The sequence below is a fragment of the Oncorhynchus kisutch genome, linkage group LG22 (assembly GCF_002021735.2).
Source record: "Oncorhynchus kisutch isolate 150728-3 linkage group LG22, Okis_V2, whole genome shotgun sequence".
Lineage (NCBI taxonomy): Eukaryota > Metazoa > Chordata > Actinopteri > Salmoniformes > Salmonidae > Oncorhynchus > Oncorhynchus kisutch.
Window position 1 is genome coordinate 56,849,498 of NC_034195.2, and position 16,462 is coordinate 56,865,959.

A 16,462-nucleotide genomic window follows, 5' to 3' on the forward strand; every position below is an offset into this window, starting at 1 on the left:
ATTGATGTGTTCATCAGGTGCATTGATGTGTCCATCAGGTGAGTGTATTGATGTGTTCATCAGGTGAGTGTATTGATGTGTTCATCAGGTGTATTGATGTGTTCATCAGGTGAGTGTATTGATGTGTTCATCAGGTGAGTGTATTGATGTGTCCATCAGGTGAGTGTATTGATGTGTCCATCAGGTGAGTGTATTGATGTGTTCATCAGGTGTATTGATGTGTTCATCAGGTGAGTGTATTGATGTGTTCATCAGGTGAGTGTATTGATGTGTTCATCAGGTGTATTGATGTGTTCATCAGGTGTATTGATGTGTTCATCAGGTGTATTGATGTGTTCATCAGGTGTATTGATGTGTTCATCAGGTGTATTGATGTGTCCATCAGGTGAGTGTATTGATGTGTTCATCAGGTGAGTGTATTGATGTGTTCATCAGGTGTATTGATGTGTTCATCAGGTGAGTGTATTGATGTGTTCATCAGGTGTATTGATGTGTTCATCAGGTCTATTGATGTGTTCATCAGGTGAGTGTATTGATGTGTTCATCAGGTGAGTGTATTGATGTGTCCATCAGGTGAGTGTATTGATGTGTTCATCAGGTGTATTGATGTGTTCATCAGGTCTATTGATGTGTTCATCAGGTGAGTGTATTGATGTGTTCATCAGGTGAGTGTATTGATGTGTTCATCAGGTGAGTGTATTGATGTGTTCATCAGGTGTATTGATGTGTTCATCAGGTGTATTGATGTGTTCATCAGGTGTATTGATGTGTCCATCAGGTGAGTGTATTGATGTGTTCATCAGGTGAGTGTATTGATGTGTTCATCGGGTGAGTGTATTGATGTGTTCATCGGGTGAGTGTATTGATGTGTTTATCAGGTGAGTGTATTTACGTGTTCATCAGGTGAGTGTATTGATGTGTTCATCAGGTGAGTGTATTGATGTGTTCATCAGGTGAGTGTATTGATGTGTTCATCAGGTGAGTGTATTGATGTGTTCATCAGGTGTATTGATGTGTTCATCAGGTGTATTGATGTGTTCATCAGGTGTATTGATGTGTCCATCAGGTGTATTGATGTGTCCATCAGGTGTATTGATGTGTTCATCAGGTGTATTGATGTGTTCATCAGGTGTATTTGAGGGCATTTGTGTACTTTTATGTTGGAGTTTTTCCACTCGAACTCCTTCAGGTCTGCCAGAGAACGTGTAACATGTAAGTTAATTGGCAACATCTTCCTCTGAACGACCTTTCCGGGCTTGCGGATCACTCCTGTGTTCGCTGTGCATTTGGTTCCTTCAGATTTGATTCGAAACAGGAACCTGCACAACCCAACATAGAATATATGAAATCGGTTGAGGCATTGACAAAAGAACAATGACAAATATTATTGCAATGTAAATAACTGATGCAAAATGTTTTCCTCCGATCGCAACACACCTGATCGCCCTCCTTGACAACCTACCAACACACCTGATCACCTTGACAACCTACCAACACACCTGATCGCCCTCCTTGACAACCTACCAACACACCTGATCGCCCTCCTTGACAACCTAACAACGGTTTGAGCCACCAAAAAAGTACCGATTGGATGGCCCCATCTGCAACATTTCAAGCTAGCTGTGGAGTGAGTTTACGTCACGTTCTGACCTCCGTTACGTGAGCTTGAACAGGATTGGATTGCACCACCGGTAATATGACTACAATCTGTAACCTAAGGATGGAATTCAATACGATCAGCAGTAGAGTTGAATCCCGAACTTGCGTTTATTATTGAAGGAATAAACACGTCTACACAGAACAGAAATATGATTGGATGACAATTGTAAACGTAAAGCATACTTCATATAGACAGTGGCACAGGGATGCAATAGTTGGAGGATAGGTCAAATTAATTACAGAACTGTATTTAGTAATAGTTGGAGGATATTTTGCAATATGGACAGTGCGACTGGATACGAGAATAGAATACAGACTGCTCAGAACTATAATGTAGCATTATTCAGTAAACAGTATAACATTAATACATTGGAGTATAATCAGATATGTGAACAATAACATCCCAATTTGAAAATGTACTTTTGAGGACCTTATGGATTTGATTTCACCCAAAAACATTTATTAAAGAATTCCCTGGAAATAAAACAAGGACACACATACAGCCGTCAGTCACATACAGCCGTCAGTCACATACAGCAGCCGTCAGTCACATACAGCAGCCGTCAGTCACATACAGCCGTCAGTCACATACAGCAACCGTCAGTCACATACAGCAACCGTCAGTCACATACAGCAACCGTCAGTCACATACAGCAACCGTCAGTCACATACAGCAACCGTCAGTCACATACAGCAGCCGTCAGTCACATACAGCAGCCGTCGGTCACATACAGCCGTCGGTCACATACAGCCGTCAGTCACATACGCACTCACACACACACAGATGCACAAACTCTCTCTCTCACCACTACACCTGTAAATTAATATGGTCCCTCACCACTATACAAAGATAGAAACATTGTCAGGCAAAGCATCAAAAAGCAATAGGCATAATTACCAGAGAACAGCATTGAAGAAAAAGGTAAACATACACATTCACTAAAATGAAAAATAAATATCATTTAAAAAAATTATATAACATTTATATTAAATGCCAATGTTAACTGTCGATTGTCTGATAAAAATAAGTTGGTGAAAGGGTGGGCACTGTGGGAGGGGAAGGCTTCTGGTTGGTTGCTACTGGAGAGGGTTGTTATGGTGACCAGCCATGCTGAGCTGTGATTGGTTGACAGTCATTGAGCATGCTCAGATTAGTCCTTGCCGGCATCGATCTTCTCTTGTCGTCGTCTCATAATCTCTTGGAGCTCTGAATTCCCATTGTGCTTCTGGAAATACATTTTCAGGGTTGAGTTTTTATTATTTTTATATCTAAACATCTAAAGGCTCTAAACGTGTGGCAAGTTAACCTGTTGGACAACTGTTCCAGTCTTAACATCAGATTACAACTGTTTCAGTCTTAACAACATTAGATTACAACTATTTCAGTCATAACAACATCAGATTACAACTGTTTCAGTCTTAACATCAGATTACAACTGTTTCAGATTACAACTGTTTCAGTCTTAACAACATCAGATTACAACTGTTTCAGTCATAACAACATCAGATTACAACTGTTTCAGTCTTAACAACATTAGATTACAACTATTTCAGTCATAACAACATCAGATTACAACTGTTTCAGTCTTAACAACATTAGATTACAACTATTTCAGATTACAACTGTTTCAGTCTTAACAACATTAGATTACAACTATTTCAGTCTTAACATCAGATTACAACTATTTCAGTCTTAACATCAGATTACAACTGTTTCAGTCTTAACAACATTAGATTACAACTATTTCAGTCTTAACAACATTAGATTACAACTATTTCAGATTACAACTGTTTCAGTCTTAACAACATTAGATTACAACTATTTCAGTCTTAACATCAGATTACAACTGTTTCAGTCTTAACAACATTAGATTACAACTATTTCAGTCTTAACAACATCAGATTACAACTGTTTCAGTCTTAACAACATTAGATTACAACTATTTCAGTCTTAACAACATCAGATTACAACTGTTTCAGTCTTAACAACATTAGATTACAACTATTTCAGTCTTAACATCAGATTACAACTGTTTCAGTCTTAACAACATTAGATTACAACTATTTCAGTCTTAACAACATCAGATTACAACTGTTTCAGTCTTAACAACATTAGATTACAACTATTTCAGTCTTAACAACATTAGATTACAACTATTTCAGTCTTAACAACATCAGATTACAACTATTTCAGTCTTAACATCAGATTACAACTGTTTCAGTCTTAACAACATCAGATTACAACTATTTCAGTCTTAACAACATCAGATTACAACTATTTCAGTCTTAACAACATTAGATTACAACTATTTCAGTCTTAACAACATTAGATTACAACTATTTCAGTCTTAACAACATTAGATTACAACTATTTCAGTCTTAACATCAGATTACAACTGTTTCAGTCTTAACAACATTAGATTACAACTATTTCAGTCTTAACAACATCAGATTACAACTGTTTCAGTCTTAACAACATTAGATTACAACTATTTCAGTCTTAACAACATTAGATTACAACTATTTCAGTCTTAACAACATCAGATTACAACTATTTCAGTCTTAACATCAGATTACAACTGTTTCAGTCTTAACAACATCAGATTACAACTATTTCAGTCTTAACAACATCAGATTACAACTATTTCAGTCTTAACATCAGATTACAACTATTTCAGTCTTAACAACATTAGATTACAACTATTTCAGTCTTAACATCAGATTACAACTGTTTCAGTCTTAACAACATTAGATTACAACTATTTCAGTCTTAACAACATCAGATTACAACTGTTTCAGTCTTAACAACATTAGATTACAACTGTTTCAGTCTTAACAACATTAGATTACAACTATTTCAGTCATAACAACATCAGATTACAACTATTTCAGTCTTAACAACATCAGATTACAACTATTTCAGTCTTAACAACATCAGATTACAACTGTTTCAGTCTTAACAACATTAGATTACAACTATTTCAGTCTTAACAACATCAGATTACAACTGTTTCAGTCTTAACAACATTAGATTACAACTATTTCAGTCTTAACAACATCAGATTACAACTATTTCAGTCTTAACAACATTAGATTACAACTATTTCAGTCTTAACAACATCAGATTACAACTGTTTCAGTCTTAACAAAAATAAAATACTCTAATAATGTGCCTGTGCATGTGTGTTCGTGTGTGTGTGTGTGCGTACAGTGGTTCATGTGTCAGTATGTGTGCATGTGATACAGACCTCTAGCTGGGCTTTCTGCACGGTGGTCTGGCTGTACACCCTGGCTCCCTCGTCTCCACACACTGCCTTCAGTTCCTCCTTGTTCAGAGAGAAGAGCTGAGCGCCCGTCAGGTTCCCCAGGCACTCCACCGTCCTGTAGGGAACAGAGACTACATTACCCATAATGCTCTATACCCAGGCAATCCACTGTGCTGTATGGAACAGAGACTACATTGCCCATAATGATCTATACCCAGGCACTCCATCATGCTTTAGGGAACAGAGACTGCATTATCCATCAGATCTGGGCAGGAAATAGTTGTGTTTTGTAGTTTATTTTAAAATACCAACTTTTGAAATACTCTAGGTAGTTTAATGAAGAGTTAGAAATGTAGAGTTTTCAAAGGCAATTGTTTTATGTGATATTCAAATACAGGTCTCAGAAAAATGAATACTATTTTAATGTATTTGAATATATGCAAGTTATTTGAAAACAAACCAAAAATTGTATTTGATGGCTGCCCAAAATGTAATGAAGAACCAAAGACGACAACAAGTAGTGTGTGTTAATGAAACATATGAGGGACATGGAATCATCAAGATAACCCACTTTTCCAGCCTCAAAATGACTTACACATATTTTCATAATGAGTGAGACATAACGTACCACCTGACACCAAGTTATTATACATGTGTATTGTCTTTGTGATCATTACAATAGCAACAATAGTGTTGCATAAGATTTTGGAAATTGCTTTATAATTGCATAATAAGTGAGTTATTACATAAATGGAATAAGGAACAGTCACTATTCCTCTTGTCAGTAGTTACAAATACTCTCAGCTCTTTGTTATACAATTAAAATGCAATTACTCAATAATTATGTCACAACATACTAATAAAATGCTGCTCCTGAAGTAATTACAGTTTAACTACACAGGCACAAGAACAGTGAGGGCTGTCCTTGGCTGGAAAATGGCTTTCTGGTTTTCTGTGACTAGGTGCTGACCTAATATAATTGTTTGTTGTGCTTTCGCCGTAAAGCCTATATGAAATCGGACACTGTGGCTGGATTTACAAGTATCTTTAAAATCGTTAAAAAAGTGCTTTCTGGACCATCACGGCTGTCCATTTGCAATATGGTTCAATGGGCATTTACCAGCACAAATTTGACATGCTCAAAAATACTGCAGAAATGCAAAATTGACTGGCCCGATGAACTCGGGATGGCCGGGCAGTGATTCTGGTTCCTCTCCATCGCTCGTTGGTGTTGATTTCAGAATGTCATTTTGGTGATGGTCTATCACTGTTTAAACATATTGCAAATGTACAAAAGTCAACCAGCATGTCAGTGTCCATCAGTCAATTAGATATCATTCTGACACCAAACTGATACCATCTGACACCAAACCCACTTTTCCCAACTCGTTTAGAAGCCAACTATCACATATTTCAGAGCAGGCCCATAATTCATAGCGCCTCCGGTTTAAACCATGATAAAATCGTAAGACACGTAAAACACGTAGTTACTGAATCCTGAGTTTCGGCTCGATCGGTCATTCGGTGCCCAAGCAATGACCTTAATTGGTGCTGAAAATCCACAGGGTCCTTGAATGAGCTATCGGACAGAAACGTTGGGGTCCATCTCTATGGGCCGAGGCGGATTCAATGAACCTAGTCTTGCGACTCTGGGACTTTTCTAAATGTCGTCATTTTCGTAATGGTCCAAATGAATTGAAGTTATTGCAAATGTACGAGGCTGTTTCTCGGTCTGAGAACCTTCTAGAGCCACATAACTCACTGTGCACTATCGACTTGAGCTCTATAACAGGTTTCTATAAAGCTTCAGAGGTCTGACGGTTCTTTGATAGTTCAAACAAAGGTAACTATTGCAGGCTCTGTGTTTCTCTAAGCCCCACACTGTGTCACTCCATCCTTGCTGTGTGTGTGTGTGTTAGTTTTTCTTGGAAATCTGATGGGAGAAATGACTGATTTACAGTTCATATGTCACGCCCTGATCTTAGTCATCTTTGTTTTCTTTATTATTTTGTTTAGGTCAGGGTGTGATGAGGGTTTTATGTGTGTCTTGTCCTGTCTAGGGTGTATTGTATATCTATGGGGTTTTGATATGTCTAGGTAAATGTAGGTCTATGGTGGCTTGAATTGCTTCCCAATCAGAGGCAGCTGTTTATCGTTGTCTCTGATTGGGGATCCTATTTAGGTTGCCATTTGCCATGTTGGTTTTGTGGGTTATTGTCTATGTGTAGTTGCCTGTGTCAGTACTAGTGTTTATAGCTTCACGGTCATTTTGTTGTTTTGTTAGTTTGTTTCAGTGCTCTTCCTTTTATAAAGAGGAAGGTATTCACATCACCCTGCACCTTGGTCTCCTCGTTACAACGAACGTGACAATAACCCACCAAACCAGGACCAAGCAGCGTGAAAGGGAGGAACAGCGCTTGGTGGAAAAATGGACTCGGGAGAAGGATGAGTGGGTGACAACCTGGGAGGAGATAGAGAGGTGGTCGATCGATCCAGGGAGAGTGCCAGAGCCCGCCTGGGATTCTATGGAACAGTGCGAGGAGGGATACAGGAGAATGGAGGAACGACGACGATATAAGGGTGCACGGAAGCCCGAGAGGCAGCCCCAAGATTTTTTTGGGGTGGGGGCACACGAGGAGATGTGCTGAGTCAGGTAGGAGACCTGAGCCAACTCCTCGTGCTTACCGTGGGGATCGTGCCACTTTTAAAATAAATGTAACCTTAATTTAACCAGGAAGGGCTCATTGAGACTAAAATCTATTTTTCAAGAGCACCCTGGCTAAGATAGGCAGCACCAAGTCATTACAAAAAAATTAAAGACAGACAACATGAAAAACTACAAGTAATCTAATAAAAACCATAGAATTCACAAGAGAATAACAAAAACATTGACAGGTCTGGAAATCAGTCTCAAGATCCTTCATCAGTGATTTAAAAACACCAATCGGGACAAGTTCTTCCACTTTAAAAGTATTTTGTAAGGCGTTCCAAGACGATGGCGCAGAGTACATAAAAGCCCTTTTACCAAATTCATTTCGGACATTTGGAACAGTTAGCAGGATAAAGTCCAGCGAACGAAGAGAGTACCCACCACATAAAAATGCACAAATAAAAAGATAGTAAACCCAAAATGGCTTTGTAAATAAAAGTATGGCTGACTGATACCAGCCAACCCTGGTATACAAAGTGCAGTGGTGCGTAAGGGTTTTGCAGTTTAGAATAAATCTCAAAGTGCCATGGTAAAGAGTGTCAATTGATCTCAAACACTGAGCGGAAGCATTCATATATAAAATATCCCCATAGTCTAGTAAAGGCATAAATGTAGCTGATACTAGCCTCCTTGGCTTCAAAATAAACAGACCTTATTCCTAAAATAAAATCCCAATTTCAGCTTCACTTTTTTTGTAAGTTGTTGAATATGCAATTTAAAAGAGAGGCCGTCATCAATTAAAATTCCAAGATATTTATATGAGGTTACAACCTCAATCTCCTTGCCCTGACAGGTAGTAATTGGTGAAAGGTTCAGAGGTCTATTTCTTGCATTATAAAACACCATTAGTTTAGTCAGTATTGAGGATACGTTTCAATTGACACAAGGTATGTTGAACAGTATAAAAATCCGTTTGCAAGTTCTGGAAAGCTTTTGTAAGAGACAACAGTAAATAACAGTATCATCAGCATAAAAATGAAGTTGTGCATTTTGGACATTTTTTGTCTAAATCATTTATATAAATAGTGAATAAGAGAGGACCAAGTACAGAGCCTTGGGGCACACCATTCAAGACAGACAATTTAACAGACATAAGCCCATAAAATTGAGTGCACTACTGAGTTCTATCAGACAGATAGTTAGCAAACCATGCAACTGCATGCTCTGAAGGACCTACACTCGACAATCTCTGCCTTAGTATAGCATGATCAACTGTATCAAAAGCTGTAGAGAGATCAATAAAAAGTGAGACACAGTGCTGTTTTTTGTCAATGGCTTCAGTGATATCATTTACAACCTTCATGGCTGCTGTAATTGTGCTATGCTTCTTCCTGAAGCCCGATTGGTACATTGATAAAATAGAGTTAGTAAATAAAAACTATTTTAGCTGTTCACTTACAAGGGTTTCAAGTATTTTCACCAGGGGTGACAGCTTTGAGATTGGCCTATAATTATTTAAAAGAGTTGGATCTCCCCCTTTTAAAAGTGGTAGGGCAAATGCTGATTTCCAGATCTTTGGAATTTCATTACATTCCAGGGTTAGATTGAACAGATATGTAAGTGGTTCAGCTATGAAATCAGCTGCCAGATTTAAAAAGCAGGGATCCAAAAGATCAGGACCTGCAGGCTTTCTCTGATCTGAGGATTTCAGGGCTTTATGTACCACCTACACTGAGAATGGCAAAAAGCTAAAAGTTTCACCGGTTCATCCACACAGGGCTGTACAGAGACAGAGGACACTGAATCAAACAGCCTACCAGATGATACAAAGTGCTCATTGAAACAATTCAGCATTTTAGTTTTGTCATATATAGCGACAGAGTCCTTCAAAACACATGACGGTAATTCATTAACATTACTGTTACCAGACATAGACTTAATAGCCTTCCAAAACATTCTAGGGTCATTCAGGTTATCAGTGGTAACATACATAAAATATTCAGACTTGGCCTTCCTGAGAATAAAAGAACACTTGTTTCGTAACTGCCTATAAATAAGCCAATCAGCATCAGAACATGATTTCCTTGCTTTAACCCAGGCTAGATTACGGTCGTGAATAATACAAGACAGCTCAGAAGAAAACCATGGATTATCCCGCCCTTTAACCCTGAACCTGTGGAATGGGGCATGTTTGTTTACTATTTGGGAAAAACCATCATGATAGAATTTCCAGGCAGTTTTCACATCAGGGATAAGCTCAATCTGCTCCAGTTTCCACATCAGGGATAAGCTCAATCTGCTCCAGTTTACACATCAGGGATAAGCTCAATCTGCTCCAGTCAAAATAAAACAAATCATGAAAGAAAGCCTGCTCATTAAAACACTTCAAATTTCTCTTACGAATAAAACGTGGGTTTGTTTTAGGAACCTTAGTAGTTCTAACAGCAACAACAGCACAATGGTCACTTAAATCATAATAAATCATTACCAAAAACACCAACCGCAGGATATTTATGTGGACATTTGTCAATATCATATCAATCAGGGTAGATTTATCTGGGCATTTAAGATTTGGGCGAGTGGGTGAGTTAATCAACTGGGTAAGAATTACAAAACATTTTTAAATCATCAGACACCGGCTTTAACCAACACCAGTTGAGATCACCAATCAAGATCATTTCACTGTAAAGAAGTTCAGACATAAGGTGCGTGAAAGAAGAAAATGCATCACCGAGAGCAGAGGGGGGTCTATAACAGCCAATCACAGTTATAGAGAGCAGAGGGGGGTCTATAACAGCCAATCACAGTTATAGAGAGCAGAGGGGGGTCTATAACAGCCAATCACAGTTATAGAGAGCAGAGGGGGGTCTATAACAGCCAATCACAGTTATAGAGAGCAGAGGGGGGTCTATAACAGCCAATCACAGTTATAGAGAGCAGAGGGGGGTCTATAACAGCCAATCACAGTTATAGAGAGACCCTTTGAAACCTCAATATTCAAAGCAAGAAATTCCAACTGTTTACAAATGGCTTCAGACTTTGCCACACTTACAGGGAATTTAGTCTTTACATATATAGCCACACCCCCACCTTTCTTAACTCGATCAGTGCGATAAACATTGTAACCACTTATACAAATATCATTATCAAAAACAGACTTGCTGAGCCAGGTTTCAGAAAACACAATTACATCAGCATCAGTTGATTTAGCCCAAATCCTAACCCCATAAATTTTTGACAACAGGCTGCGAACATTTAAATGAAGACATTGCATATCAGGGCCAGGGTTAGGTTGCACGTTACCTGATATCAATAAAAGAAGAATAACGAGGCACCTCTGTTTAATAACCTTGCACGGTTTCTCTTTTTTAAGAGACCTACTGCAAGCGAATTCTACAAGTGAGTTTCCAGACAATACAAAACAGTAATTTAAAACCATTAGACTTTGGTAGAGACACAAATTTGTACTGTTCAAATCATGCCACAAATACATTGGCACTTGGAGGAGTGGACCGAGTGAAAAAGAGAGAATTCCTGCAGACAAAATGTCCAATGGACATTGTCAGATGTACTCACCCAGCGACAATGTTCGTTTTCTCAGTGTTCGTTCAGTAAAGTCAGTGCACAAAGCAATACCAACTGGTCAGGCACCGTATTATGCAGAGATGTGCACGGTGTCTCCAGTGCGCTATTCTCGCCCGGTGCGCACTATTCCAGCTCCTCGCATTGGCCGGGCTAGAATGGGCATCCAGCCAGGAAGGAAGGTGCCGGTTCAGCGCTCCTGGTCTCCAGTATACCTCTTTGGAACAGGATATCCTGCGCCGGCTCTGCGCACTGTGTTTCCGGTGAGCCTGCACAGTCCAGTGCGTCCTGTGACGGTACCCAGTCCAGAGCGTCCGGTGACGGTACCCAGTCCAGTGCGTCCTGTGACGGTACCCAGTCCAGAGCGTCCGGTGACGGTACCCAGTCCAGTGCGTCCCGTGACGGTACCCAGTCCAGAGCGTCCGGTGACGGTTCCCAGTCCAGAGCGTCCGGTGACGGTTCCCAGTCCAGAGCGTCCGGTGACGGTTCCCAGTCCAGAGCGTCCGGTGACGGTTCCCAGTCCAGAGCGTCCGGTGACGGTTCCCAGTCCAGAGCGTCCGGTGACGGTTCCCAGTCCAGAGCGTCCGGTGACGGTTCCCAGTCCAGAGCGTCCGGTGACGGTTCCCAGTCCAGAGCGTCCGGTGACGGTTCCCAGTCCAGAGCGTCCGGTGACGGTTCCCAGTCCAGAGCGTCCGGTGACGGTTCCCAGTCCAGAGCGTCCGGTGACGGTTCCCAGTCCAGAGCGTCCGGTGACGGTTCCCAGTCCAGAGCGTCCGGTGACGGTTCCCAGTCCAGTGCGTCCTGTGACGGTACCCAGTCCAGAGCGTCCAGTGACGGTACCCAGTCCAGTGCGTCCTGTGACGGTACCCAGTCCAGAGCGTCCGGTGACGGTACCCAGTCCAGAATCTCCCACGACGGTCCCCAGTCCAGAATCTCCCACGGCGGTCCCCAGCCCGGGGTCCCCAGCCCGGGGTCTCCAGCGACGGTCCCCAGACCTCAGTGTAAAGAAGGGGGTCTCCTCTTTACAACGAATTAAGACATCATGAGGGTTGCCTAATCACACATTTGAAGTTTTGGAAAGCTGTTACTTTTTTAACCCTTTGAAACAGCCACTGTGACCCCAATTTAAGTCACTTCCGGTTGGCACAGGAAGCTAAAAGCAAACACATATCCTCATTGGCGTATGCTTTCACAGAATCCTGAGTTTTAAGTTTTTACGTTAATAACTGACGGATTTACACAGGGTTGAATGCACTATTTCTCACAAACTGCAGGTTGGATGTATCAAAACACCTTTAGGGTGAATTTAACCACTTCCGGTTGCTCCAGGAAGCTTAGAATCAACACAGGGAGACCTCATAGTGGCCTGATGGATTGTCATCGAAGACAGGTTCATAAGACATTCATAACCCACATAGGCTTCAGGTTGAATTTAGGGGAGCAGGCAATGTATTCCTTTGGGGAGAGAAGTCATTGCAAACTGATGTAAATACCTTCTTTTCACTGTTAAGAGTTAATGCCACATGGTCAAGGTTAGGCTTGAACAGATCGAGAGGACCTCAGAAATGTTCCTGAGATCGAATTGTGCCTCTAACCCTAACTGTCACCCAAAAGCACCTAAAATTTAGGGCCAGGTTTCATTATGGGCCTACTTTTTTTCACGTTCGCTGCGCTCAGACCGAACGAGCTACGGTCAAGCAGGGCATCTCGTTGAACTCGGCACTGCCTAGATATTATGGTAATGCCATTGCAGGCTCTGAGTGTCTTTAAGCCCCACACTGTGTCACTCCATCCTTGCTGTGCATGTGAGTTTTTTCTTTGACATCTGTTGGGAGACATGACTGATTTACAGTTCATGAGGGTTGCCTAATCACACATATGAAGTTTTGAAAAGATCTGACCTTTTTAACCCTTCGAAACAGCCCCTATGATACCATTTTAAGGCTTATAGAATATTGAGTTTTAAGTCTTTACATTAAGAACTGATTTATTTACAGAGGGTTGAATGAGTGTTATTTGAGAAAATCACAGAAATCAAGCGGAGTTACAAAACCTTAACGCTGCAACTGGATCTGTAACTTTTTGGGGGAAAAAAAAAATCTAATTTTTTTTAACATCAATTTACATTGTACGATTTCTCTTAAATTACGATAGATAAATGTCTGGTTCTTTTTTTCCTGACACCGTAGGTTCATGTACTTTGATGTGAACTGGTCAAATTAGCGCTCTATTTTCGCTTTTGACCTTTAATCCCAAAATGGCCTTAACTCAAAAAGCGTTGAGGCCTCGACGCCATCCTGTTTGGGGCTAACTGCCCATTATGCCAAACCTATGCTCACCAAGTTTCGTCTTCGAAGTCTTTTCCATTTAGGAGAAAAGGCCACGTCGTGATTGGTGATGATTTGTACATTTGCAATAAGATTCCATTCGCCATCTGTTGGAATTTACCGGGACAGGGGAAAAATGACAAAAATTTGACAATTGTATAGAACGGAAACCGAATGTCCGAGAGACTTCGTTCGATGTCTTCCCGGAAGATCTGGCCCCGGTGCACTGCCCGCCGCCATCCGCGAATTTGACAAACATTCGCAATATGGAGTTTCTCATCAACCATACAGCAAATGCCAAAATGTTCCCTTCACATATTGAAATGGACTACGTGGGGCAATGGACATTCAGAAGAATGGACATTTACATAATGTTCAGATAGAAATGTTTGATATACTGTCAGATAGATGGGAATAGTGTAGGGGAATGTGTGCTATACCCATTCTGTTTCTATCTTCAACATACAGTTCTAGATACAGCCCTGTCATTAGTAGAAGACAGCCAATCCATGTAGATACAGCCCTGTCATTAGTAGTAGACAGCCAATCCATGTAGATACAACATGATAATACCATGAGATAACTGAAGACTATATAGCATGATTATACCATGAGATAACTGAAGACCAGCATGATAATACCATGAGATAACTGAAGACTATATAGCATGATAATACCATGAGATAACTGAAGACCAGCATGATAATACCATGAGATAACTGAAGACCAGCAAGATAATACCATGAGCTAACTGAAGACTATATTGCATGTTTATACCATGAGATAACTGAAGATAACTATACTATATAGCATGATTAAACCATGAGCTAACTGAAGACTATATAGCATGATTAAACCATGAGCTAACTGAAACCAGCATGATTAAACCATGAGCTAACTGAAGCCAGCATGATTAAACAATGAGCTAACTGAAACCAGCATGATTAAACCATGAGCTAACTGAAACCAGCATGATTAAACCATGAGCTAACTGAAGCCAGCATGATTAAACCATGAGCTAACTGAAACCAGCATGATTAAACCATGAGCTAACTGAAACCAGCATGATTAAACCATGAGCTAACTGAAACCAGCATGATTAAACCATGAGCTAACTGAAACCAGCATGATTAAACCATGAGCTAACTGAAACCAGCATGATTAAACCATGAGCTAACTGAAGCCAGCATGATTAAACCATGGGCTAACTGAAGCCAGCATGATTAAACCATGTGCTAACTGAAACCAGCATGATTAAACCATGAGCTAACTGAAACCAGCATGATTAAACCATGAGATGAGTGTGTGCGTGCGTGCGTGCGTGTGTGTGTGCGTGCGTGTGTGTGCGTGAGTATATCATGTCTTCTTAACACACAGCCAAGTATGGTGACTCACGGTTTAGAGAATCCCTTGGCATTGAGCCAGGCGGTGACCTGCGGTGGGCTGGAGTCTAAGGTGAGAGGAGGAGAGGAGCTGCTGTCTGAGGGGCGCTCTACCCTGAAGTTACGGCCCGGAGGATTGGACTTATTAGTAGTGATCCTCTTCAACAACTCATCATTCACCTCATCCATCTGGTGTGTCCGAGCTGGGGGAAGGGAGGGAGAGAGGGGTGAGACAGAGGATCAATGGCAGGGGAGAGAGCGAGAGACCGAGGGAAAGAGAGAGACAGGGGAAGTAACTGTTTAAGAGGTATACCTGCTCATCTATAAGTGCTGAGGTCCTCGTAGTTAAGATGAAGAAACTCTTAAAAACCTTGAGCTCAGATAAGCAGTTATCTAGATTGTAGTAAACGAAAGCTATGAGACTCACATTCTTTGAAGCGGCCCATGTCAAAGCTCTCCCCTCTACCTAGAGAGCTGGTAGGGCTGTATTGCTGGCCAACCAGAGGTGACACAGACACACACAGAGACAAACGAAAGACACATGAAAGGACGTTAATCATTAATGAATAGATTGGATTTATATTGTGCTTATCCAGATGCTCTTACATAATGTCAAATGCTGTCAGGGAGAACAGGTTAATTTTTCAAAAAATGTTTGATAATGTTTCAAAATGTGTTCAACTGGTTTCCAGGATGCATTGGTAGGTGGGGTACAGGGCTTGTAAAGTACGGAGAAGGGGTGGTATCATGAAGATGTGTGTGTGTGGTGTGTTTTAGAAGTATAGAGGGAGTGTGCATAACTGAAGGTTATACATTATGTGTGTGTGTGTGTGTGTGTGTGTGTGTGATAATATGTGTGCATATGATATTGAGTGTGTGTGTGTGTGTGTGTGTGTGTGTGTGTGTGTGTGTGTGTGTGTGTGTGTGTGTGTGTGTGTGTGTGTGTGTGCATATGATATTGAGTGTGTGTGTGTGTGTGTGTGTGCATATGATATTGAGTGTGTGCATGTCTGTGATAATGTGTCTGTATATCATATTGTGCATGATAGTGTGTGTGTGAAAGTATGTGCTTTCTAATGTGTGCGTTTATGATAATGTGTGTGTGTGCGTTCCAATGTGTGCGTTTATGATAATGTGTGTGTGTGTGTTCTAATGTGTGTGTTTATGATAATGTGTGCGTGTGTAATGTTACCTGGCTATAGAGAGGTTCAGCCATGCCGTGTGGTTCCTCTAGTTTGACCACATCCAGGATGTTGTAGGGGACGTATCCTGATTGGCCACTCCTGTTCCTCAGTTTCCACCACTGTTTATCGTCCTCTATCACCTGCAGGGCCACATTTTTTTTTTTAAATGTGTACCTTTATTTAACCAGGCAAGTCAGTTAAGAACAAATTCTTATTTTCAATGACGGCCTGGGAACAGTGGGTTAACTGCCTTGTTCAGGGGGCAGAACGTTTTATCATGTCAGCTCGGGGATTCGATCTTGCAACCTTTCGGTTACTAGTCCAACGCTCTAACCACTAGGCTACCTGCCTCTAACCACTAGGCTACCTGCCTCTAACCACTAGGCTACCTGCCTCTAACCACTAGGCTACC

At 40.9% G+C, this 16,462-nt stretch overlaps 1 protein-coding gene across 1 annotated transcript in view; it reads right to left on the bottom strand.

Annotated features, from left to right (window-relative positions):
• Nucleotides 1–1,743: 1,743 nt before the first annotated feature.
• LOC109884816 (epidermal growth factor receptor kinase substrate 8-like protein 2) overlaps nt 1,744–16,462 on the bottom strand; it is a 46,916-nt gene continuing 32,197 nt past the window's right edge. Inside the window, 5 exon segments of the mRNA XM_031801474.1 lie at nt 1,744–2,885; nt 4,908–5,040; nt 14,880–15,069; nt 15,294–15,357; nt 16,059–16,190. Coding sequence (XP_031657334.1) covers nt 2,811–2,885; nt 4,908–5,040; nt 14,880–15,069; nt 15,294–15,357; nt 16,059–16,190 — 594 coding nt within the window. The 3' untranslated portion in view covers nt 1,744–2,810.